This window comes from Ovis aries, chromosome 6 (genome assembly GCF_016772045.2).
Source record: "Ovis aries strain OAR_USU_Benz2616 breed Rambouillet chromosome 6, ARS-UI_Ramb_v3.0, whole genome shotgun sequence".
In the NCBI taxonomy this organism is placed as follows: domain Eukaryota; kingdom Metazoa; phylum Chordata; class Mammalia; order Artiodactyla; family Bovidae; genus Ovis; species Ovis aries.
The window spans coordinates 19441057-19468152 of NC_056059.1; the positions used below are offsets into that span (position 1 = coordinate 19441057).

At 37.0% G+C, this 27096-nt stretch overlaps 1 protein-coding gene across 1 annotated transcript in view; it reads left to right on the forward strand.

Moving 5' to 3' along the window:
- The window catches only part of TBCK (TBC1 domain containing kinase), a 216323-nt gene that overhangs the window by 176035 nt on the left and 13192 nt on the right, over window positions 1-27096 (forward strand). Inside the window, exon 25 of the mRNA XM_027971381.3 lies at window positions 7930-8089. Within this exon, the coding sequence (XP_027827182.2) occupies window positions 7930-8089 (160 nt within the window). The remainder of the gene's footprint in view (window positions 1-7929; window positions 8090-27096) is intronic.

Here is a 27096-nt window from a genome sequence, read left to right on the forward strand (position 1 = left end):
AGTTGTTTTCATTATTACACCATGTTATTCATCCTTAGTAAATGCTAGATTTTGCTCTTGTCTCTGTGTCCTGAAGAATTAATTTCTAAAAAAGTCTTCAAAGTAATATTGAGGTACTTGTGTTCAGAGCAAAGTGATAATAAAAAGGCTTAGTAAGATTCTTGTTTGGATCTAGATTTAAGATACTTGAATTACAGATTCTATTCATGTATATTACTACAGCTGAATGGACCTTGTATAATGTGGGAGTATATGGTAGCCAGTACTGAAGAATGTCTCCACTGTCTGGATTAACAGTTTTGAGAAGTACATCAGTTGTTGTTCAGTTGCTCAGTGGTGTCCAACTCTTTTGCCACCCCATGGGCTCTAGACTGCCAGACTCCTCTGTGCGTGGGATTTCCCAGGCAAGAATACTGGAATGGGTTGCCATTTCCATCTCCAGGGGATCTTCTTGACCCAGGGATCGAACCCACATCTCCTGCATTACAGTCGGATTCTTTACCATTGAGCTACCGGAGCAGGAGAGCTCCTAGTTTCTCTGACACCTATCCATTGCCCCAGATCGTGAGTTCCATCAACCTTATTTAACAGCCAGTCACTCCTGCCTGAGAACCTACTTTGCTTGGTTAAATCAGAGCTCCTGCCCAACAGGAACTCAGTCTTGTGGCTAAGGCAGACAAATGAGATAGATAATTGCCATACTGTGTGAAATGCTCTATGTCTGAGCCATATTCAGAAAGCCTTGGGAATATAAGGATGGTCATCTAAGCCAGATAATGCCTGAAATGGGTCTTAAAAGACTAGTGAAAGTCACCTGAGCAATGAAGAGAAAGAGGACACTTGAGACTGAAAAAACACATAGTTCATGGGTGCAAAGAATGTGAGGAAGACACATTAAGGGAATTACAAGTACTCTGGATATACTTGGCTGGAATATATGAGGTTAGAAAGTGAGACTAAAGGAGGCAAAGGCAACTTACCGAGAATGTTGTATAATGTGCTAGGAAGTCCAGGTTTTATTCCATAGGCTGTGAGAAAGTGTTAAAGAATTTTAATCAATTAAGTGGCATGCTCAGATTTGTCTTTCAGTGAGAAAAAGAATGACTGTGGAAGGAATGGTGCAGACAAGACTGGAAGGATGGAATCACCCAGAGATCTGATGTACTTAAATATTCCTTCATATTTGCAGTTATAGAGTGAGGTCTCTAGCTTTGCCCTAAAATAAACTAGTTTTACTGGGCCCTTTGGGTTGGTATCTATGCTGGAGAAAATCCAGGGAAGTGACTCCCATTGCAGTTTCTTTTTCCTCATACTGTATTTTGACAAAAGATAATTATGTGTCATGACACTTACAAGTATTGATAGGTAGTGATGCCACAAGCTAGGAAGGCCAGGAGGCGTTTAGTGTATTTGCCCTGACACTAGTTGCTCTAGGTTTGGCACAATTTGTTTACTCAGCAAATATGTTAGATGTATTCTAGACACTAAATTAAGCATTGTAAGAGTTTCATAGATGAGATAAATACAGATCCTTTATATAAATCATTTAAAGTCTTGATGAAAGTCAGGTACATTAGTATGTGTTAATGGTTTTAGTCTCTAAGTCATGTCTGACTCTTGCGGTCCTCTGGACTGTAGCCTCCTAGGCTCCTCTGTCCATGGGATTTCCCAGGCAAGAATATTGGAGTGGATTGCCATTCACTTATCTAGGGGATCTTCCCAACTCAGGGATCAAACCCATGTCTCCTGCATTGACAGGCAGATTCTTTACCTTTGAGCCACCAGGAAAGCCACATTAGTATGTGTTATAAAAGGTCAAATGACTGTCATGAGAGATGTACAGAGACTGTAGGAAGGGAAACTGTCATGGAGGAATTCTCAAAAGCTGGATAATATTTGAGCACTCAAAAATATAGAGAAAAGCTATTTAGGTAGGAAAAACTACAGGAACTAGGCAGAACATACGTTGGAAACAGTATGTGATCCAGTTTGTTTGGAATTGAAGTAGTTTGGTTCTGTTCGTAAGGGCTGAACTGAGAAATTTGGACTTTGTCCTGTAGGCAGCCATGGACGTTTTCTCAGGATGGATGTGGTAATCAGAACTTCGTTTTAAATGTTTTAATATAACAATATTGTGAATAAAATGGATTTCCAAAGGAAAAGAGAATTGGAGAAAACAAACAGCTATTGCTATAGTCTAAGCTCAAAGTAATGAGTGTCTGAAATAGGCAAGTGGTAATGGGATACAGATAGGACAGTGGGATTTATGAGTACAGTACAGTTGAATGTTGCCACTAATGAGGTGACAAAAATGAGGTTTTAGAGTGACTTGGAGATGGTGAGTCTATTCAAAGAAAGCAGCAATAGATTTAGCAAAGAAAAATGATGATATCTCAAAGGTATAATTTTTATATCAGTTAATACAGCTTAGTTATATAATAGGAAGCTTTTGACTTTTGATATACTAAAGGTATAGCCTTTACTTTGAGCTCTTTAACACTAACTATAATTTGCAAACTGTAACATAGCATACATAACTATAACATAGCAAACAAGCCAACATATAACTGAGCACACCTTCTTGGTCTGGTAAGAGACAAATATGCTTTGTGTATAGAAGTGTGATGTCACCAAGTGAAAAATGCTGTGCACTTTTAGAATTTAGAAAACATGAGATTATTTCTGTATTGAATTTTGAACCATCAATTATTTAAAGGAATTTTAAAATCTTTTAGTAAATAATTTTTCTGGAATATGAAAATTTGCCTATGTAGCTTACCTATATCGTGTATCCATATTATTCTTAGAACTGGTATTTTTTCTGCATTCTTCATTAAAGTGTGATGCATCTTCTTGAACCGTCACATAGACTGACTTGTGACTGTAAGAAAGTCTTCGCATCTTAGAAATGTATAAGATAATGCTCATCATCCTTACCTGTTAATATTGTTCTAATAACCTAACTCCTTTATCATGCACAAAAATATTTAAGGTACAAACACACCTAAGGCAGTGAGTGCTATAGCAATCAGGTGCTTTTTTGTTTTTATAGCTACTACTATTCCATAGAAGAGATTTCATTGCAATTTCTATCAACTTCTTTAATCATGTCTTATATCTTTTAGTTCCTTCCAATTCATCATTAAAAATCCTAATAGCAAAATGTCTTATAAACACTGAAAAGATAATAGCTAGTGTTTATATGTGGCATTGTTTTTATTGTGTTTTTTTTTTTTTTTGCCAAAACCAATCTTAAAATTGTGGTGGACATTGTTATAAGTACACTATCAAGATGTATATATGATTGAGGCTAATTAACACATAAATACTTGGGCTTCTATAGCCTTGGTCTCTAAACTAGATACGTGAAGCTGAAGCTTTTTAAGGTTATAGTTTATAAAACAGTATAATGTCCGTCTGTTGGGTAGTACACCCACTATAGAACCTCTTTAAGTGTAGGCGGATTCTTTACCACCTGAGCCCCCAAGGGAAGCCCAAATGCAAAAGGCAAATGCAATGAATCCAAATTTTTGTCTAGAATATGAGGAAAGCAATGAAGTAACAGTCACAGTTCTAAAAAATATATTGTTGGATGTTCGTCTCTCAGTTCAGTTCAGTCTCTCAGTCGTGTCCAACTCTTTGCAACCCCATGGACTGCAGCAAGCCAGGTTTCCCTGTCCATCACCAACTCCCAGAGCTTGCTCAAACTCATGTCCATGGAGTCGATGATGCCATCCAACCGTCTCATCCTCTGTTGTCCCCTTTTCCTCCCACCTTCAATGTTTCCCAGCATCAGGGTCTTTTCTAATGACTCAGCTAAAGAACTTACACATATTTGTCCTCTACTTCAGTTCAATGAAATAAAACTTAAGTCCTCTGAACATGGAGAAAGTGCATATTGCAGTGTATTCTTATATCATTTTGCTCTCCTTGCCGTGTTGTGCCCAGGATTAATCAGAGTCACTATATGTCAGAAATCATCTTCTGTTTCACTGTACTTAATTTGTCCTATTAACACAAAATATACAGAATCTGTTCTTTGTTCATTTTTCAAACACCTAATACTTTATTATAATTATGAAAGACTAAAGATTAAAAAAAAACTTTGACTACCTGCCTTTACAATAGTCTGACAGCCTCTCATGTGTTTAGAAATTGCCTGAAAAAGTTCTACTTCATTATATAATGTTTGTGTCATATGAGAATTTCTGTTGTAGGCAGTGAAATGTAAATAATTACCGAGGAAACAAGATCTTTAAATAACCAAAATTGTCGGCAGTGTCCAACTTACTTAAGAAGAGAATGTTCATTGTAAATGTATTAATATGTAACTAGACCAGTCTCATTCTCCCCTGCTATTTGCCGGTCACACAGTTAATCGCTATTTAGAGGTTTGACCATTCTGTCTACAAGTATCCGTGTTTACCCAATCTTATTTGCACTATAAGTTTTATGACAAGAGTGTTTTTGGATGAGTGCTTTTATATGTTTTCCAGGATTTTTTTGATTGAACTAAACTAAAAATGGGGCAAGTGTGGTTTAATTTTTTTTTCTTTTGTGTTTTATTGTCCAAAGTGTTAAAATAGCTTTAAAAAGGTTTGAAATAGTTTTGTATTTTGGATTCTAACTTTTCTCTTACCCAAAGGACTCTGTTGCCATCATACTTTGTCAGCATTTTAACATTTAATCTTGTGAAATTTTTTTAAACATCAAACCATAAAACACAAAAGCAAATTCTAGAATGATAAATTTATGACATACTTGTAGTGACTAAAAGGCCATTTGGACTAAAATCTTCTTTAAAAGCACATAATAAATTGGTGATATTGAACCCAGAAACTAATCTAGATGCTTGTGTTTGATTTTAGATACAGATATTAGATATTGGGTATTTAGATACAGGTGGATACTTTTTTAAAACCAAATATTTATAGAATTTATCTTATAAAATAAATAATTTTATTTAATTCTTTAATGTGTGGCTGAATAAATTATATATAGAGAAGGCACTCAAATAAGCTTAACACAGTCTTAGCATTGTCTTTTACCTTTGATTTTGAACAGAGAGTCTGATTGGCTCAGCCTGTGTCAGATATCCACCTTCGCCCTCCCCCTCCCTACTATCCTGTCAGTCTTGATTGTGGCAGGGTCACCTGACTCAAACGTGACAGCCTACGCACATCCTTTCATCAGGGTCAGTAGTTGAGGTCCTTTCAAACAAGAAAGCAGGGTTTGGGCAGGCAGTGCAAACATGCCTGCTAGAGCATCTAACTAGTATAGATTTGTATTGTTTTTGCTACTGAAAAAACACTAAAAAGGAAAAATGTCCATGGTTGACACTGGCCATTTGATAAACACAGAAACTCTCTCTGGCAGTTGATTTAGGCTGGCAGATATAGATTCCTTTGCTGAAAATAGTTGAATTTGTCATGTTCACAGTTTGAGAAAAATCAGGAGTTTTTAAGGTATGTCCTTATTAAAGATTAAAGTGCTATTGTAGTAATTATATGCTGAGGACAAAGTCATTTCTTTTCATGAAAACAGAAGCCAATACTTTGAATACTGAGTCATTGTAAATGTTCAAAAAACTAGAGCTGATGAAATGTTCTAGAACATTCTAACTAAACAGTGTACCTGGAATGGTATCTATTCTATTTCTCATTTCATTTTCCAGAACTTTTTATATCTTTTCCCTCATTATTAGTGCCAAATGCTTCTCTTTAAAGAAAAATGAAGTAACAGCTGACTAGAAGTTTAAGATATGTGTTCAACCTCCACCATCAATCTTGAGAGTAGGAGCCTCAAATTTTTCCTAACTGTGTTAATGAGGGAAAAAGAGAGATTGACAGAAACAGAGAGAAGTAATATTCTAAAGATGAACCTACAAACTGGGGCAGTTGAGAAATTTTCATATCAATAAATCATTATAATTATATAATTATAATTATATTAATATAATATTAATTACATTATAATTATCATGTATAATTCTTCTACAGCAATGATTGATTAGTTTCTTTTGGTGGGGGGGCAGATATTCATTGCTTGTGATATAGCCTTTTAAAATCTATGACTTTTCCGTTTTGTAAAGAACATATCTAAAGTGGAAGTTCAGGGGGAGATGCTTCTATTGAACATAAACATCTCTTCATGATTATCATCAGTGATTGTTAAGGAGGAGACAAGATACAGCCTAGACAGACGTCTCACAAACTAACCTTCACATTCACTCTCCTTCTAGCCTTTCTCCAACTTGTTGCCAAAGTGCAAATGTGATCTGTTCTTATCTGTTTAAAATACTTCCTGATTTTCATTGCTCTAGGAGAAAGACCAATTTTAACAACATGATCTGCAAGGTGCTGTATGATCTGGCCTCTGCATTCATTTCCAGGCTGGTCTTATGCTGTCTTTGCTCTCTGCATTCCACTATACTGGCCTTCCTTCCTTTATCATGATTAGTCATGTGCCTCCAGTACACACCTCACATTTAGTACACACCTCACATTTCTGCCTGAAACGTTTGTCCCTTCCACCACTCTATACCACCTGTATTCTATTCTGTTGCCTAACTTTTATTAATTATTCAAATTTTACCTCAAATTTTAGTGTTTGTCCCTTCCACCACTCTATACCACCTGTATTCTATTCTGTTGCCTAACTTTTATTAATTATTCAAATTTTACCTTTTATTAATTATTCAAATTTTACTTATTTCCTTAGTGGAAACCTTCCCTGTCCTCCTCAAATTGACATGTCCTATCAAAGCATCATATACATCTCTCTCAGAGCAGTTTTTGTAGTTGTTAATTTATGCCTTTTAAAAAAGTGATTCATATTAAAAAAAAAAAAAACAAAAAAAATTAAAAAGTGATTGATATAATAATAATATCTTTCTCCATAGACTCTATAGGAAGAATCATCTTTTTAATTGCACTCTTTTGTAATAGAGCTTTAAAATAATCACAGTAGTAGTAATAATAGTAATAATGAATTGAAAGCCATGAATGTTGTACACCCTATGTGATTGCCATTGATTTGCTGCATTCTGATCACTTTCACAATATTTTGTTTAATCAAGAAAGTCTTGTTTACATCTTTGGCTCATCTTTTTCCTTTCTGTCAAAAGTTCAGGGGGAAAGAAGAAGTAAAATTGATGAATAACTAAAGCTGCTGCTAAGTCGCTTCAGTCGTGTCCGACTGTGTGCAACCCCACCAGGCTCACCCGTCCCTGGGATTCTCTAGGCAAGAATACTGGAGTGGGTTGCCATTTCCTTCTCCAGTGCATGAAAGTGAAAAGTGAAAGTGAAGTCATTCAGTCGTGTCCGACTCTTAGCGACCTCATGGACTGCAGCCTACCAGGCTCCTCCGTCCATGGGATTTTCCAGGCAAGAGTACTGGAGTGGGGTGCCATTGCCTTCTCTGATAACTAAAACAGTAATTAATAAAAGTTAATTAATAAAGTAGTAGTTAATAAAAAGTTTATTGTATACACACCAAAAGACAGTTTGCAAACCAGGAGCAGTTGAACCAAAACATGGAGTAAGGCTTAGAGGTATATTGTTAAAAAGCAGCCGTGACTATTTTTCAGTGACTGGTTACAATATTAGAATTTTCTTAAATGAAAGGGAAATGGTTCGTGAGCGTCAAATATCAATTTAGAGAGACAGTTTAAGTTTCACTTACAATTTTCAGAGGCATAAACAAGAAGTGACCCAGGTCAAGTTAGCCTTGCTTGTCTTGCAAAATAAGCTAAATTAATCTTTGCTTGTATGACTAAACTGGTTTTTCTGTTCAGGGGATTTTCAAGTCTTATCTCCATTTGTGTTTGATTTTAATGGTACTCTCTTCGGAGAATTAATTCCCTGTGAGCTTCTCTCACACATTCAAATGTGCACACAAATAAATGTTTCCCTTAACCTTTTTTCTCAGTTTTGTTCGGGGTCACATTTCAGGCAGCATCAACATTCCATTCAGCACTGCATTCACTGCTGAAGGGGAGCTTAGCCAGGGACCTTACACTGCCATGCTCCAGAGCTTCAAAGGGAAGGTCATTGTCATTGTGGGGAATGTGGCAAAGCACACAGCAGAGGTAAGTGTACTCAGAACTGTCATATGGACCTCATGATGAGTTATTTACCTGCCTACTTCCACAGGTTGTCTAAATGTCATTTCTTCAGGAGCTGGTTGCAAATCAAATGAGCTTTGAATATCTGTCTATATTCTTACATCACAGAGATTGTCTACCTTTTCCCAGTAAAAGAATTCAAGCTTTTTTTCCTCACTCTACAGCATCAGAATCAATACTAAGCTTAGGAAACTTCAAATGATAGCCTACTATGTTTTGTTTTGGTTTTGACTTTTTGTTTTTTAACTGTTAAAATTACAGTTAAAATTACAAGAAGGAAATTCAATTCCTTTCATTGGAGAAAAACAGTGGGACTTGATTGGTGGTTCTGAAAGCTGATCCTGATGGAATTTTTCGAATCTGTGGGTTTTGTTTCTTACAGGCTCAAAGCTTTATGGTAATAGCGAATTTGGGAAGGATACCAACTTTCAGGAACTGAGGAGTATATTAAACAGTAAAATGGCTTTTCTCTCTTCTGATTATGTTCTTAAAATTTTTGAAACATGAAACAATAGTTTCTGGAAGTCAAAAACTTCACCTTTTTTAAAAAATTTATTTATTTTTAATTGAAGGATAATTGCTTTACAGTATTGTGTTGGTTTCTACCAAACATCAACCTTTACTTTTCATAAAAGACAAGTTAGAGGCTATATGGACTATGAGAGCCAAATGTACTTATTTACAAATCCCACAGTCAAACGTTAAAATGTACACTTTGAATATGTATAAGTTATTGTATGTCAATCAGAGCTCTATAAAGCAGCTTTTAAAATGACATATCTAGATGTAGGCAACAGTGAACCAGGACAGGCCCTTTTTCTAAAAGGACAGAAGAATCTGCTTCTGAAAAAATAGCAGAAATAGTTTGCTCTCTGAAGATAGCTTATGCAAATAAGCTGAATAATCCAGAAAGGATACCTATGGAATTGTAGTCAAGTGAGAACTTTAAGACTGTTGTCATAGGCTGTTTTAAGCATCTAATAATCTTGTTTCAGAAGCATTGGCTTTTGACACTAAATTAGAGTCATTCTCGGTAAAAAAAAAAAAAAGCTTAATTGACGAAACTAAAGAAATATCTGAGTGGATATTAGCTATGTAAGTCTTAAATTACTCATCTCTCTTTTATGTCACTGTATCTAGTACTTGATAGGAAATCTAAATATACCTATATCAGAGAAAGTCAGTATAGTAAATGACTAATGTGCAATTTTAATAAGTAACTGAGAACATTTTAGAACTAAAGCCTTGGTATCTCAATTATTTTTATGTAAATTGGCTTTTATTATTATTGTTACTACTATTACCACAATACTGCTGCTGCTACATTAATCCATATTGCCATATCACTCCAATGAAAAATATCCATTTTCGATTACAATGCATATCAATACATTCAACTCACAGAAATAGTGTTCAGAATCACATATTTCTGGGTTGCACATAATACACAGCCTTTGGAAGAATTGTTTTTTATTACTCCAAATGATTTGGACTTTAAAAAAAAAATTTTATATTTTGACTGCACCATGAGGCATGCAGAATCTTAGTTCCCTTACCAGGGGTATAACTCACACACCCTACAATGAAAGCACAGACTCTTAACTACTGGATTGCCAAGGAAACTTTCAGGAAGAAATCTTCACAGTGATAATCATCCCAATTACTGACTGGTGATTGTGTGCTTGGCGCTGTGACAAATACTTTTATATGTTATCTCTTTTTATTCATAACAATTCTATCAGTTCAGTTCAGTTGCTCAGTCATGTCCAACTCTTTGCAGCCTCATGAACCACAGCAAGCCAGGCCTCCCTGTCCAACACCAACTCCCGGAGTTCACTCAGACTCACGTCCATCGAGTCAGTGATGCCATCCAGCCATCTCATCCTCTGTCATCCCCTTCTCCTCCTGCCTTCAATCTTTCCCAGCGTTGGGGTCTTTTCCAATGAGTCAATTCTTCGCATGAGGTGGCCAAAGTATTGGAGTTTCAGCTTCAACATCAGGCGTCAGCCACTGTTTCCACTGTTTCCCCATCTATTTCCCATGAAGTGATGGGATTGGATGCCATGTTGAGCTTTAAGCCAATTTTTTTGCTCTCCTCTTTCACTTTCATCAAGAGGCTCTTTAGTTCTTCACTTTCTGCCATAAGGGTGGTGTCATCTGCATATCTGAAGTTATTAATATTTCTCCTGGCAATCTTGATTCCAGCTTGTGCTTCTTCCAGCCCAATGTTTCTCATGATGTACTCTGCATTTAAGTTAAATAAGCAGAGTGACAATATACAGGCTTGACGTACTCCTTTTCCTATCTGGAACCAGTCTGTTGTTCCATGTCCAGTTCTAACTGTTGCTTCCTGACCTGTATACAGGTTTCTCAAGAGGCAGGTCAGGTGGTCTGGTATTCCCATCTCTCAGAATTTTCCACAGTTTATTGTGATCCACACAGTCAAAGGCTTTGGCATAGTCAATAGAGTAGAAATAGATGTTTTTCTGGAATTCTCTTGCTTTTTGCATGATCCAGCTGATGTTGGCAATTTGATCTCTGGTTACTCTGCCTTTTCTAAAACCAGCTTGAACATCAGGAAGTTCACGATTCATGTATTGCTGAAGCCTGGCTTGGAGAATTTTAATCATTACTTTACTAGCATGTGAGATGAGTATAATTGTGCAGTAGTTTGAGCATTCTTTGGCATTGCCTTTCTTTGGGATTGGAATGAAAACTGACCTTTTCCAGTCTGTGGCCACTGCTGAGTTTTCCAAATTTGTCAGCATACTGAGTGCAGCACTTTCACAGCATCATCTTTCAGGATTTGAAATAGCTCACGTGGAATTCCATCATCTCCATTAGCTTTGTTCGTAGTGATGCTTTCTAAGGCCCACTTGACTTCACATTCCAGGATGTCTGGCTCTAGGTGAGTGATCAACAAATCTATGAGGGAGGCATTATTTACTCATTTTATGTACAAGGAAAACTTAGATTTGGAGTTTATCTAATTTGCTTGTGTCAGAGCCTGGACTGAAATATGGGTCTATATGACTCTAAGTCCATACTCTTAACTTAGTGAGCAAGTTAGGCTTTTGAGTCTGAATGCTGCCATTTGTCCTGTTTTTTCAAAATAAACTTGTTCTGATTTTTCATGGATCACAATAGTTCCTCCCGATTATGCTCTAAGTGCTAACAAGCTTAAGGCTCTACTTTCAGAAAGCAGTAAACATTTGAAAATGATATCAAGTGGACCTGTATAACTGAATCTTCTTAAATATGTCAGATGCATCCAAACATCCCACTCATTGTATTAATGTCTAGATCTATGTTTATTCTAAGTTTGCTTTATCATAAAGGTCAAAACATATGTAAAAATAAGTGGGTAACTCATTTTTTTCATTAAATAATAAACTATAGATCATATGTCATGTTGTGAAATGCATGTATCACAATGCAAATAAATTTAAAAGTTCAACAAATGAAGGAAATCTGGAAGCAAGACTATTTAGATGAAGTAATAAGAATGTATGACAATAATGGTATATAAAGAGCCATCACATTCCTGACAAATTAGCCAGTGTCTTCCTTATCAGAAACCAGATGTTATCATAGTAGTTCCGTCTTCCTCAGACTCTACATGATTATTCATACTTGCAGATAAGTGACTGAACAGATTGCATGCTTGGCTATTAATGCTTAAATCCAATATCAGAAAGTAATTTTTGAGGAACAGTTTTAAATATTTGTATAGAGATGTGTCAATTAAAAAAAATACACAATCTAAAATTTGAGAATCATGTTTTATTCAGCAGACTTAGTGAGAACTTAAGCTGGAGATACAGCCACTCAGCTCTTAGGGAATGTTCCAAAGGGGGAAGGGAGGAGCCAGAATATAGAGTTTTTGCTGAGGGGGAAAAAAATATATAGTCAAATATCAAAAGATTACTACTGATCACAAAAACAGGCATCTTAGTGGTACTAATGATTTTAGTACCTTTCTGTGTGTGGCAAGATGCAAGAGTCTGGGCTTACTGAAATTATTCCTTTAATATACATCTTAACTATCTAGGGCCAGTATCCTGTTTTTCTCCATCTGTAATTCCCTTCACTGTGGACCGTCAGGGGCTTCTACAGTGGTTGATGGTTTTATGGCTGCAACATCCTGTTTATTGAAATGGCTAATGACATTTTTTTGTCCACAGATGTACTTTTAATCATTTTTCTCATCTTGGAGCTAAAGACAACTTCTAACATTCATTTGTTTGTATTGTTCCATCATCTTTTTGTCTGCTGTACAGGTCTGTATGACTTTACTAATGCTTCCTTTCCCCTCACCCTCCTCTAAGTTGGAGGCATCTCAACTTAAAGCATATTTGCTAGAATTCTACTATGTATGCATGCTTCAGTTCAGTTCAGTTCAGTCTGTCAGTCATGTCCAACTCTTTGCGACCCCATGAATCGCAGCACACCAGGCCTCCCTGTCCATCACCATCTCCCGGAGTTCACTCAGACTCACATCCATCAAGTCCGTGATGCCATCCAGCCATCTCATCCTCGGTCGTCCCCTTCTCCTCCTGCCCCCAATCCCTCCCAGCATCAGAGGCTTTTCCAGTGAGCCAACTCTTCCTATGAGGTAGCCAAAGTACTGGAGTTTCAGCTTCAGCATCATTCCCTCCAAAGAAATCCCAGGGTTGATCTCCTTCAGAATGGACTGGTTGGATCTCCTTGCAGTCCAAGGGACTCTCAAGAGTCTTCTCCAACACCACAGTTCAAAAGCATCAATTCTTTGGCGCTCAGCCTTCTTCACAGTCCAACTCTCACATCCATACGTGACCACAGGAAAAACCATAGCCTTGACTAGACGGACTTTAGTCGGCAAAGTAATGCCTCTGCTTTTGAATATAGTATCTAGGTTGGTCATAACTTTTCTTCCAAGGAGTAAGCATCTTTTAATTTCATGGCTGCAGTCACCATCTGCAGTGATTTTGGAGCCCAGGAAAATAAAGTCTGACACTGTTTCCACTGTTTCCCCATCTATTTCCCATGAAGTGATGGGACCAGATGCATGGTACTAGATATCTTTTACTTACCCTACCTCCCATCATAGATCCATTCTCCACACTTCTTCACGCTGCTCTCTGTGCAAGATGGCAGAGTTCCATGTCTTCTGACTTCTAGTTATTGAGCTAATGGGGACCTCTGACAAGTTTTGAGAGGGAGCGACTCAGGATATTTATCCCCCTGGTTTCTCCCCTCAAAGCTGTCTCAGTTTTACAGTGTTCCTCTACTAAAGGTTAATGCTTCTTTACAATAAACCTTCTCTATACTCACTTTCCAGCACCTGGTCCCATTAGCTTTAGGGGTGACAACAGCTCTGCTTTTTGGTAGTTGCAGGGTTACTACATCATCCTATATGGTTCTCTTACATTCCATAACATTGTAATTAATCTCACTGTAAGTTAAAACCCCTCAATTTATCCTGAGGGTTTGTTGGAACCCTGACTGTTACAAGGATGCTGTTTAAATGTATGATTTTTTAGTCAGACTATATTAGCTGCTCTGTTCTGTTTTTTACTAGCTGTTAAACTATGCAAATGGTTTAACCTCCCTAAGTCGCCATTGATTCCTTTATAAGATGGGGAAAATAATACCTACCTCATAGCATTGTTGAAAAGATTGCAGATTAGGCAATAAGGGGTTCAGTACACAGCCTAATAATAGTAAGCACTCAATTAATTTCAGCTATTAATTTTATTTTCCAGTACTATATAATTTGCATATATGTGAATTTGGTAAGTATTATTTTATATATGATGATAGTATAAAAGTTCTAGAGTTTGTGAGTAACATCAGCAAAATGGCAGAGTGAGCAGTGCTAATCTCCCATTCTTCCACAGAAACACTGAAAAAAAGTAGATTCTATACTTTTTTTAATAGAAATGGCAAGAACAGGCATCCTTGTCTTCTTCCTGATCTTAGGGAAATAGCTTTCGGTCTTTCACCATTGAATATGATGTCAGTTGGATTTTTTTCATACGTCTCTTTTGTCACATTAAGGAGATTCTCTTCTGTTTAAGTTTATTGAGTATTTTATCACTGAATGGTATTGAATTTTATTAAATGCTTTTTCTGCATCAGTGGAGATAATTGTAATTATGATTTTTCCCTTTCTTCTATGAATGTGGTATTGTTATGTTGATTGATATCCATATATTTAACTATCCTTGCATTCCTAGTGTAAATTCCATTTGGTCATGGTACATAATCCTTTCAGTAGCCTCCTGAACTCAGTTTGCTAGTATTTTGTTGAAGTTTTTACATCAGTAGTCATCAAGGGTTTTTATCTGTAGTTTTCTTTTCTTGCAATGTTTTTGTTTGACTTTGACAGAAGAATGATGCTGATTTGTAGCATGAGTTAAGAAGAGTTTTCTCCTGTTCAGTTTGTTGGAAGAGTTTGATAAGGATTTGTGTTAATTCTCGCCAGAGCAATTAGGCAAAAAAAAGAAATAAAAGGTATCAAAAATGAAATTATGTTAGTTTCATAGGACATTAAAAATAATACAAGCTGAGTGGCTTAATACAATATAGTTCTAGATGCTAGAAGTCTGAAATCAAGGTGTCAGCCATGTTCCCTCTGAGGCTGTGGGTTGCTTCTGATGGTGGCCAACAATCCTTGCCATCCACAAAATAGAAGAAAGTATTTGTAAATTATGTATCTATAAAGGATTATTATTAGAATGCAAAATCAACACACAAACATTAGTTATATTTCTGTTCACTAACAATTCCTACAACTCAACAAAAGAAAGGCAATCAAATTTTTAAGTGCGCAAATTTGGGGACATTTTAGACGTTTCTCCGGAGAAGATATACAAATGGCCATAAGCACGTGAAAAGATAACTGACACCATTTGTCATCCAGTTCAGTTCACTCACTCAGTCATGTCCGACTCTTTGTGACCCCATGAACCACAGCACAGCAGGCCTCCCTGTCCATCACCAACTCCTAGTCTACCCAAACGCATTGAGTCCATTGAGTCGGTGATACCATCCAACCATCTCATCCTCTGTGTAGGGAAATGCAAATCAAAGACACAGTGAAATACCACTTTGCACCCAAATGTTGGCAAGAACTTGGAGAATTGGAACCCAGGTGCATGGCTTGGGGTGGGGGTGGCACAGGGGAAATGTAGAGTAATGTAGCTTATATAGAAAACAGTTTAATAGTTTGGCAGTTCCTTGAAAATGTAAACATAGAATTACTGTATAATAAGCAATTCTACTCCTAGGTAAATACCCAAAAGAGCTGAAAACATGGACTTAAACAGGATACTTGTATGCCAGTTCTCTTGGCAGCATTATTTATGATGTCCAAAAGCAGAAACAACCCAAGTGTCCCTCAAGACATGAATGAATAAACAAAGTGTGGTATATACATATAATGTACTTTGGAATGAAGTTCTGATACACACTACAACATGGATGAGCCTTCAGTTCAGTTCAGTCACTCAGTCATGTCCAACTCTTTGCGACCCCATGGACTACAGCACACCAGACTTCCCTGTCCATCACCAACTCCCAGAGTTTACTCAAACTTATATCCATTGTGTCAGTGATGCTATCCAACCATCTCATTCTCTGTCATCTTCTTCTCTTTCCACCTTCTATCTTTCCCAGCATCAGGGTCTTTTCCAATGAGTCAGTTCTTCACATTCAGGTACCCAAAGTATTGGGGTTTCAGCTTCAGCATCAGTCCTTCCAATGAATATTCAGGAATGATTTCCTTTAGGATGGATCTCCTTGCAGTCTAAGGGACTCTCAAGGGTCTTCTCCAACACCACAATTCAAAAGCATCAATTCTTTAGCACTCAGCTTTCTTTATAGTCCAACTCTCACATCCATACATGACTACTGGAAAAACCATAGCCTTAACTAGATGGACTTTGGTTGGCAAAGTAGTCTCTCTGCTTTTTAATATGCTGTCTAGATTGGTCATAGCTTTTCTTCCAAGAATCAAGCATCTTTTAATTTCATGGCTGCAGTCACCATCTGCAGTGACTTTGGAGCTCCAAAAAATAAAGTCTCTCACTGTTTCCATTGTTTCCCCATCTATATGCCATGAGCCTTCAAAATAGTGTAAATAAGACAAACACATAAAAGATAATTATTTTATGATTCCTCTTACATAAAATATCTAAAATAGGCAAATTCATAGATTCAGAAAGTAAATTAGTGCTACTAAGGGGCTAAGGGCTGAGAGGATGGAATATTTTATTGCTTAATGGGTACAGTTCAGGTCAGTCACTCAGTCATGTCCAACTCTTTGAGACCTCATGAATCGCAGCACACCAGGCCTCCCTGTCCATCACCAACTCCTGGAGTTTACCCAAACTCATGTCCATTGAGTTGGTGATGCCATCCAGCCATCTTATCCTCTGTCGTCCCCTTCTCCTCCTGCCCCTAATCCCTCCCAGCATCAGGGTCTTTTCCAATGAGTCAACTCTTTGCATCAGGTGGCCAAAGTATTGGAATTTCAGCTTCAGCATCAGTCCTTCCAATGAACACCCAGGACTGATCTCCTTTAGAATGGACTGGTTGGATCTTCTTGCAGTCCAAGGGACTCTCAAGAGTCTTCTCCAGCACCACAGTTCAAAACCATCAATTCTTTGGCACTCAGCTTTCGTTATAGTCCAACTCTCACATCCGTACATGACTACTGGAAAAACCATAGCATTGACTTAGACGGACCTTTGTTGGCAAAGTAATGTGTCTGCTTTTTAATATACTGTCTAGGTTGGTCATAACTTTCCTTCCAAGGAGTAAGCGTCTTTTAATTTCATGGCTGCAATCACCATCTGCAGTGATTTTGGAGCCCCAAAAAAGAAAAGTCTGACACTGTTTCCACTGTTTCCCCATCTATTTCCCATGAAGTGATGGGACCAGATGCCATGATCTTCATTTTCTGAGTGTTGAGCTTTAAGCCAACTTGTTCACTCTCCTCTTTCACTTTCATCAAGAGGCTTTTTAGTTCCTCTTCACTTTCTGCCATAAGGATTGTGTCATCTGCATATCTGAGGTTATTGATATTTCTCCCAGCAATCTTGATTCCAGCTTTGTACTTCCTCCAGCCCAGGATTTCTCATGATGTACTCTGCATATAAGTTAAATAAACAGGGTGAAAATATACAGCCTTGACGTACTCATCTTCCTATTTGGAACCAGTCTGTTGTTCCATGTCCAGTTCTAACTGTTGGTTCCTGACCTGCATATAGGTTTCTCAGTGGGTACAGGGTTTCCCATTAATGATTAAATATATATATATATATATATGGAAATCACCAGTGATTATGTTTCTGGGTCCAAGCTTGCTCTGCTTCCTGCACGAGAGGCCAGTGAATCCAAGAGAAGAGGTGTTAAGGCAAGGAATACGACTTTATTCAGAAAGCCAGCTGACCAAGTAGGTGGCAGACTAATGTCTCAAAATAACCATCTTGTTGGGGTTTGGCTGCCAGGTTCTTTTATGAATAAGAAATAGGAGGAGGTGGAACCAAAGTAAAAAGGCCATTTAATCTTCTAAGAATCTCCTAAAATGGCAAGCCTCAGGCAGGGAGACGTGTTAATTTCTTCCTTCCTGCCATCTTCAGGTGGACAGGGTTCTGAACAAAGGCACTTCAGTTTAACAGTCGGGCCGAGGTGCAGGATTCTCTGAGGCAAGCCATTGTGTGTGATTATAACAGCAACAGCAGCCAAAGAAACAGATCTAGTGTAGAACAGTCAAAGTAGACTCTTCCCTGTTACAGTCACAGTTATACAGCATTGTATACAAGAGAGTCAAAGTAGACTCTTCCCTGTTACAGTCACAGTTATACAACATTGTATACAAGAGAGTCAAAGTAGACTCTTCCCTGTTACAGTCACAGTTATACAACATTGTATACAAGAGAGTCAAAGTAGACTCTTCCCTGTTACAGTCGTAGTCACAGTTATACAACATTGTATACAAGAGAGTCAAAGTAGACTCTTCCCTGTTACAGTCACAGTTATACAGCATTGTATACAAGAGAGTCAAAGTAGACTCTTCCCTGTTACAGTCACAGTTATACAACATTGTATACAAGAGAGTCAAAGTAGACTCTTCCCTGTTACAGTCACAGTTATACAACATTGTATACAAGAGAGTCAAAGTAGACTCTTCCCTGTTACAGTCACAGTTATACAACATTGTATACAAGAGTTATACAACAGCTCTTCCCTTGTACAGTTAAGTTATACTTAATACCACTGAATTGTACACCTAAAATGGTTAAGATGGAAAATTGTATGTTATAAATTTTTGTATTGATTTTAAGTTCTAGAGTTTGATATCTTCAGGATACTGCCACTGTCCCCAGTTCGTATAAGCCCTACAATTTTTGGTCAAACAATAGTGAGGATCTTTCATAAAAGCTGTTCTGATCAGGTCTAATATTTTTCCTCTGTGTGTATCAAAACCAGAACAGTGATTTCGAAACAAGTAGCAGCTTTTCTTCTAAGCTGAAATCAATGTACTGCAACTGGCACAGTCCTGTTTTGAAAAGATTAAGAAAGCCATAGTTCAGTGCTGTGGAAAGAAAGCAGAGGTACCAATTCTAGTTAGCATGGTTACAGATTATCTTTGCAGATGTTTATGATTTTATGTCAAACACAAAATGTTTATGATTTGGACTTGGGAACTTTCTGTTTGAAAAACAGTGGGCACTGATTATAATTTTTCTAGTTTTACATCTGCTGTTAAAACCTGGTAATAAAGTTAGACTGAAAATTCATCAAATGAAATCAAGTATAGTTCAGTAAAAGAAAAATCTCTCAATGGTGGATTTACAACTAGCAAAATATCATTGAACAACTGCAAAGGAAAATAAGTGAACCACTTATCTAGAATATGATAGTATTAAATCACTCATTTGACATAGCGATTGGACTAGTATTTTTTGTAATGCAGGTATGAAGGAAGTGCTCTACAGTGACCAGATGTATGGAATGTATTATCTAAAATCACACAGAAGACAGAAGAGATCTGAGAAATATCACTTATTCATGTACCTGGGAAACTATAATCAGAAGATATATGATTCCATGTTAATTATGTATTCATGAACTGTTTCTGTAATTACAACTGATTAGCAACTTTTTCTATGAGATAGCTTCTTTACAATTACCACTTCATAAGGCTTTTGTTTTTGACCTTGCTCTCACATTAAATACATCAAAAAACTTTTAGAATCTGACACTTCTACTCTAGATAAAACATTGCTCTTCACCCCCGCCCCACTCAGAATAGGACAAGAAAAGGAGGACTACAAAGATCCTAGCTTAATTAGTATTCTATGTAGAGGCATCTTCATACCAGAATTAAGTCCTATTAAATCTCACTTGTGAGTAATCTTTAATTCACCTTAACCTTCAGGTTAAATAAAGCAGTGAACCATGATAGAATCAAGCATTTCCAGATATTTTGTGAACAAAGTTATGTCAGCATCAGGGAAATTCAGATAGTCTCCAGTGAGTGGAATCCCTAGTCTCTGAAATGTGTACTACTGTTCAAGGGTTGGATCAGATTTTGTGCTGATCCTTGCTGCTGTATAGTCAGCAAACATTTGACAAGCCAAGCATTAACAGGCTGCATCTGTTGCTATGGGAGTAGGAAGACCCCTGTATGAAAAGAAGGGTAAAGTCAATTCAAGCTTTGTGTCACATTTAAGTGAAAAACGTGGCAAGGTCTCACTCTTGTCTTCTTGCAGAAATAATCATGTCTTTGAAACTCACATGAGAAACCGCATCTTTGATTGTTAAACTAGGATTAGATTCCCTGGGCATACAAGGAAACATGCTGAATTAATCTCAGAGAGCAAGTATATAAATCTGAGAATTAAGGCAATAGCTTTTCAAATCAATAGGCAGAGGCAGAGATAGTCTACCATCCATATCCTGGACTAAATGAACTCAGGAAAGTTCATTGTTATTCCTAGAGTGGATTACTCAATTTTAACAGAAATTTTTATTTTAAGCACTAATCAAATAGTATCCATGGGCAAATGTGTGAATTGTTTTGATTCTCTTAGCAGTCATTACTCACACTGTCCTACCCCCAGCCTAAGGTCAAAGTCTTATACATCTTAGGCTGACAAAACATCATGGTGAATCCACTTCTTTCCTAGAAGTACATAATAATGTTTAGCAACAATGATGACTTAGCACAACAGCATGCTTTAAAGTATTACTGAGTTTCCTTTTTTCCCTTGTGGGAAATGATGTGGTGGGATCCCACTCGAGCTAGTAATAGGTCTCAGACAGGAAAATGGCCAACAACATTGACCAGAGCAAAATGAAACTCCGTCAGTGTTTACTTTCAGTGAGTCCCTTCAACAGTACATCATATTACTATGTTAGTCACTGAAACACATGAAACTCTAAAAATAATTACTCTTTATCTAGATTATATTTAGTGGTTCTTAGACCACAAAGATTTCATCACTGCTAGTGTATCACATCAAAAAGTTATCTAAGAAAGAAATTGAAGGAATTGTTGTGTTTCACCTTGACTTGTCAACAACCCTTTGGATATCCTCTTGGCATGAAATCGGTGCTTTTCTTTTGTCATCAGAAGAAATAGTCATCTGAGAACATAAGAGCCATCTTCAGTAATAAGCCATGGGTGTTATTATTCTTTTCTTTAAAACAAAACAAACACTTCTGAATAGCATTTGATTCAGAAGCCTAGACAAGAGATGATTTTTGTGGCAGTTCTATGACTAAACATTGTATGTAGCTGATGTTTTCTATCCTTGGCATGTAAGGATTAAATTTAAAATATGGCATTTGTTTTCAAGTGAAAATAAGCAGATTTATAATAAGCAAGGCATACTGTTACAACTATTTTTAAAAATAAGATGATTCTTCAATTGTGTTCATTTACAGTTCCCTGGAGGCCGAGGTTATTTGACCTTTCCATGTTGGGTTGGAAGTTAATTTGGATTGCAGTAATAGGAGACTCCTGCCCTCCAGTCCCACCCCATTACTTCCTGGATCCCTTAACCAAGCTAAACCAAGATTTGTGATACTGAGATAATCACTAGTAGCCCTTGCCTTTTCCATTTTTCTCTAGCTCCGTCTCCTTTCTTCCCTCTGCTCAAGCTCTTCCCTTAGCTTTTGGCCTCAGGCATTTGAGATTGTCCTCCTCCAAGTGTGTGTTCAAAGGGGACCAAACAATTCTGAAAACTGCTTAAACCAATTCAGCGTATGTGTTATCCCTATAGTAAATTTCTCTAGCTCCTGATAGTATCTGTCTAGTTTGTCCAATTAATATAATACCTTTACTTTGTATGAAACCCTCTGTCAAAAAATACATTAGGTCCTTTATAATTGTACATTAGGCATTTTGATAATAGGAAGTGAATCTCCTTTATAAGTTCCAAATATATAAGGAATTCTTTCTTGGTCTTGTTAGACCAAGAAGCACTGGTTATGGTTAAACTTGGCTTTTCTCCTGACCTTTTTGTCAGCAAATTTTTTGGTCTGTGGGTTTTTATCAGATTATAAGGAAACAATTTAGATATTAATGCAACTTGAAGACACTAGACATCATATGAGGCTTAAGAGTAACAGTGAAAATTCTTCTATATAACTTTACATTTGTTAAGTGATGGAGGATAATTTACTTTAAAAGCCTATGAACTAGAATAAAACCTGTCCTGAGAATCCCTATTCTTATAATCTTTCAAAAATTGTGTGAATTGAAAAGCAATGTAGGAGTTGTAGTAACGGGAACCCTAAAACACCTAACCTAGACTTGGTTTTTTAACATGTTTATTGGATATATTATGTGTATAAGCAATTTTTTTAAAAACAGAGGGAGCTCATTTACAATTTCCAGAAGAAAAAAAAAAAACTGCCAAGTCATTATCTGAATCTTGTGATCTCTGGGACTATATTCATGACCTGTCACTGGACAAAAGTTATTTTGTCTTAATATGTGTTATTCTGTATACCTAAACCTGCTCTCCATAGCCTGACATTTAATTAATTATTCCTTACCACAGGAATGTTTGTGGCTGAATGAGAAACTAACCATACTCACCCTCCCTCTTGACCTACAAAGTTTGGGGTTTGGCCGTGGTCCATCACAGCCCTCACTTTTGAATCTGAGTTTTTATTGTATACATCCTTTTCAGAGCATGGTATACTGTGTGTAATATGACTGGTGCCTTGGACGCAGTATGGGTTTACCGTTCTCGGTTGTCTAAACAGAAATGGATAAATGATTGTTGCCGAAATTCTGGTCCCCAGTATTGCAGATCATAGGAAAATGTGCCACAGAACTCATTAGAGCTCCTGATACATTGCTGGTATTAGATGATGGAATTTTATCAAAAGAGGCTTATCCTCTAATTCGAGCCAGTATGCTTTTATGTCATAAAAACAAACTTTTATGTCATATCCAAAATGTTTTCTCTTATTTCTTTAATGTCCGCTTTTCAGAAAACTTCCACATAGCCATTCTTAAGGGAACTTATTTGAAAGTATAAGCTGTTTTTTAGGGACAATAATTTAAAGTGAATGTAACCTAAAAGCTATTAGAAATACATTTGAAATCTGAAATAAATTTTATAAGATGGAAAAAAAAAAAAGAAAGTATAAGCTGTTTTTGAACACTAATCTGTAAATCTGTAGAAAGATCCCAGTTTCCCTTATGCATAAATACTAGGTCACTATCATAAAATTTTTTATTAAATAAATTAAAGGAAAAATTTTAACCTAGAATTCACATGAGTTTTAGAAATTCTTTGAATTAATTAAAATTTTGTTCAAAGTGTTATATACATATGTGCTGTATAATATATTTTTTCAGAGAATAGATTCATAAGCTTTCTTCTGATTGCCAAAACTATATGTGACCCAGTAAACTATAAGAGTCACTAGTATGAATTACTGCTCCAGCATAAACAGTTCACCATTTACACTGTGAAGCCCTATATTACGTTCCATATGAGAAGAACTCTGGTCTTTTAAGTTTGAATCTGTACAATTGTAGGAAGTTGTAAATGGCTTTCCTATTAAAGGATCACTTGGGGAAAGGAAAGAGGAGAAAAGGAGGAAACTAGCTTTATAGAAACTATTTAGTATGAATCAAGCACTTACATATATAATATCAAATTTAAACCTCTCAACAACACTTCAAATATACTAGTAAAGTGTATTATTATTACAGATTTAACAAGTGAAGAAACTAAGGCCAAAAAGGCTAAGTGACTTACCTAAGATCCCACAGCTAACCAGTGGTATTAACAGAACCCTGATTCAAACTCTGTGCTGTCCAGCTACAAAGTTCCTACACCTTCCTCCATACCACCCAGCCTGTTTGACTGAAAGAGTGAATTTTCTCTCCTTCTTTGCTGGTGGAATAAACTTTATGGAGAATTACTATTTGTCTTATCATCCCGTTAAGCAGGTCTGAAATTCTCTTGTATTCATTTCCAAACTGTCTTCACTGAGATCAATATCTCAGGCCTAACCTGCTACAGTTCCCCACTGTCCTCACCTGCACACACCCTTCTTCCCCAGTTCCACCCCACAACCGATGAGATGTGTGAAACGATACCTGATCATTGTCAGAGTGCCTGTATGACTTCCCACTGCCATCAAAATTCAAACTCTAATCATAGTTTATAAGGCCTTTCTTGAATTGGACTCTGTTTCTCAAGCTCATTCTCACTGCTCTTAGAGTCCAGCCGTAATTAAACTACTCATAGTCCCTTATATACTAACTGTCTCTTTGTACTTCTCTCTATTTGAAGCATTCTTATTTCTGTTCACCCTTTTGTCTTGAAAAGCTGTTCATATAGCATTTCTTCATGGAATTCATTCTTAATTCCTCAAGTCTGGAACTAAGTAGCTTTTCCAAGTGCTCATAGAAAATATTTTACTATTGAGTAGGACTTCCCTGGTGGCTCAGACGGTAAAGTGTCTGTCTACAGTGCGGGAGACCTGGGTTCGATCCCTGGGTTGGGAAGATCCCCTGGAGAAGGAAATGGCAATCCACTCCAGTACTATTGCCTGGAAAATTCCATGGACAGAGGAGCCTACTCACTTCACTTCACTTTTCTCGTATGGGTGTGGGTCGTTAACAGTTCACAGAATTTCTTTGTGCATTAGATAAATGTGTTCATTTAGGAACACAGCACCATGTAAGGCCACAAAACTTGGATTGGAGAGGATGGGGCTACATTTCATGCTTCGCTTACCTCTTTTCCATGTTCTCTCATGTCAGGCACAATTTGTACAACCTTAAATAATGGTTCTGTGTAGCATTTATCAAATGGCATTGTAGTCACCTGTCCGCTTACCTGCATCTCCTACTGAACTCCAGGCTCACTGAGGACAGGAATTACATTGTATTCCTTGTCACACCCTCAGCCCCTAGCATAGTGCCCTTCAGGTAGCAAGCGCTCAATTCATATTTGATGGTTAAGTTAATGACTAAGTTAAGAATGAACATCTTAAAAATAATAGTTTGCAGTAGACAGTGCACTTATAGAAACTAGTAAAAAGAAGTCGATAGAAAAAATGCTAATATCAACTACAAGTTTAGTTTAAGACAACAAACATTGAGCGTCTACATGATGGAAACTATTATGAGGAAGCAGAAATGAGAAAGGCAATCTTTGGCCATATAAAACTTGCAATCTAATTAAGATAAGACATGTATGAAGTGAAAAAATCTAATTAAAAAGATAAGACACATATACAACTGATTAAAACCCAAAAGTGGAATATGCAATGTGCTATGAGATTTATAGTTAAAGTTGTAGAAAATCAGTGACAAGGAAGGAATTTCTTCAAGTTAAGGATTCCTCAAGTTTCATGGGGAAGGTGATAATAGACCTAGATCTTGAATTATCAGTAGGATTTCAGTAAGGTAAAGTGTTGAGAGGAGGGCGTAATCAGGCAGGAACATTCCAGGCAAAGGAAATAACACAGGCTTATTAGAAAGCACAGGGCTTCTCTGAAGAGCATTTTAACTACAGATAAGGCTGGAAAGATAGGTTGGGTATTTGGTTATAGAAGGCTTTCAATACTATGCTAGGGAGTTTACATTTTAGCAGTGGGGAGCTACTAAAGATTTTAAAGAAGGAAAGTAACATTCTCAGCTGTAGTTTAGAAAATCATTTAGAAAGTTATTTTAAGTCTCCCCTCTCTTTTGCCCATATTCCCAAAGAAATTGAAATTTTAAAACACCAAGAACTAGAGACCAGTTAAAGAATTTCACTCTTCCTATATTCCCAGTCTATTTCAGTGCCAGATTCTATCCAGATTCTACCTTTAGTTGACCTTCTGTCTTAAGTTTGCAGTCTCCCACTGTCTAAATAGTTTCTAAGTCCCTGGTGTCAGCAAAGCTCAAATGGCTGTTGAGAAAAGACAACAGAGGGGTTTCTCTGAGACTGACAGCCAAAGCTCTGCAACTTTCAAGAGATTTCAGGCAATGGCCTCCCTGCTATTATTATGTGACTCAATGCATCTGGTAGCATACTGTCACTATCTTCTTTTACCTTGTTTAAGATACTAAAGGACAACCTTTAACCTAAAGAATAAGCAAGTATAAGTCTAAAATGAATTTCTTTTGTCATTCTCAAAATTCAAAGAAACTTTAGACTTAATATTATCAAAATGAAACTTTGAATAAGAACTTTTAGGTACTACAGATTGCCCTTACTGACTATAAATAAACAAGCTATTCCTTATAAGAAATCCACAGATCTTGCTGAAGGGTACTAGCCCTACGAAGGAACATATCTCTACACAACAGTTACTGGGGATTTCCTGAAGGTCCTCCATAATGTTACCATGTAGGTAGCAGGGTACTGGGTAAAATGGAATGGGAAGAACTAAAAGTGCAAGAACAACTGAGGGACTAATTCAAGAGTAATTGGGGTCTAAAATGAAGTATGAGCTGAGTAATGGAAAAGAGGGAATGGATCCAAGATAAATCACAGAACTAACACAGTTTTGTGCCTAATTGGGTATGGAGCGAAAGGAAGATTTTGGGTTTTTTTTTAAGTAAAATATCACCTTAAAGTTTTCAGATTTGATTTTGGGGAGGTTGCCAATACCTTTAACAGATAAAGAAGAGAAAATAAAGTAGGTTTGGAGGGAATGTAATGATGTTGGGATATACTGAGTTTGAAGTGCTCATGGGACGCTAGTATAAAAAAATGTCAGTCAAGTATTTAGAGGTTCAGACTGGAATTCAAAAGAGAGTGAAAACTATATGGGTTTGTATAGAATCATTCCAGTTATAAACACTTAGTATTCTATAATACAAAACAAAAAGATGTAGGGCTTTTCTTTGTGTGTGTTCACTCACTCAGTCATGTCCAACTGTTTGCAGCTCTATGGATTGTAGCCTGCCAGGCTCCTCTATCCATGAAATTTCCCAGACAAAAGTTGCCATTTCCTTCTCCAGAGGATCTTCCTAACCCTAGGATCAAACTCACATTCCCCTGCATTGTAGGCAGATTCATTACCACTGCGCCACTTATTATAAATGTATTATTTTAGGAGAGGAGACAAAGTCCAGCTGATAGCCTGAAAGGAGATTGTCAAAAGACCATTAAAAGATATAACTTGTATTTGTTTCAAGAAATTATAAAAATCTATTGTCTCCATTACTAAATATTAATATCTTACATATAAGAAAATTTTGCTTTAGTGCAAGTGATTGGGTTTATTGTTGTTTTTCAGTCGATCAGTCAAGTCCAACTCTTTGTGACCCCATGGACTGCAGCACACCAGGCTTCCCTGTCCTTCACCAACTCCTGGAGCTTATTCACACTTATATCCATTGAGTCGGTGATACCATCCAACCATCTCATCCTCTGTCATCCTCTTCTCCTGCCTTCAGTCTCTCCCAGCATCAGGGTCTTTTCAAATGAGTCACATCTTCACATCAGGTA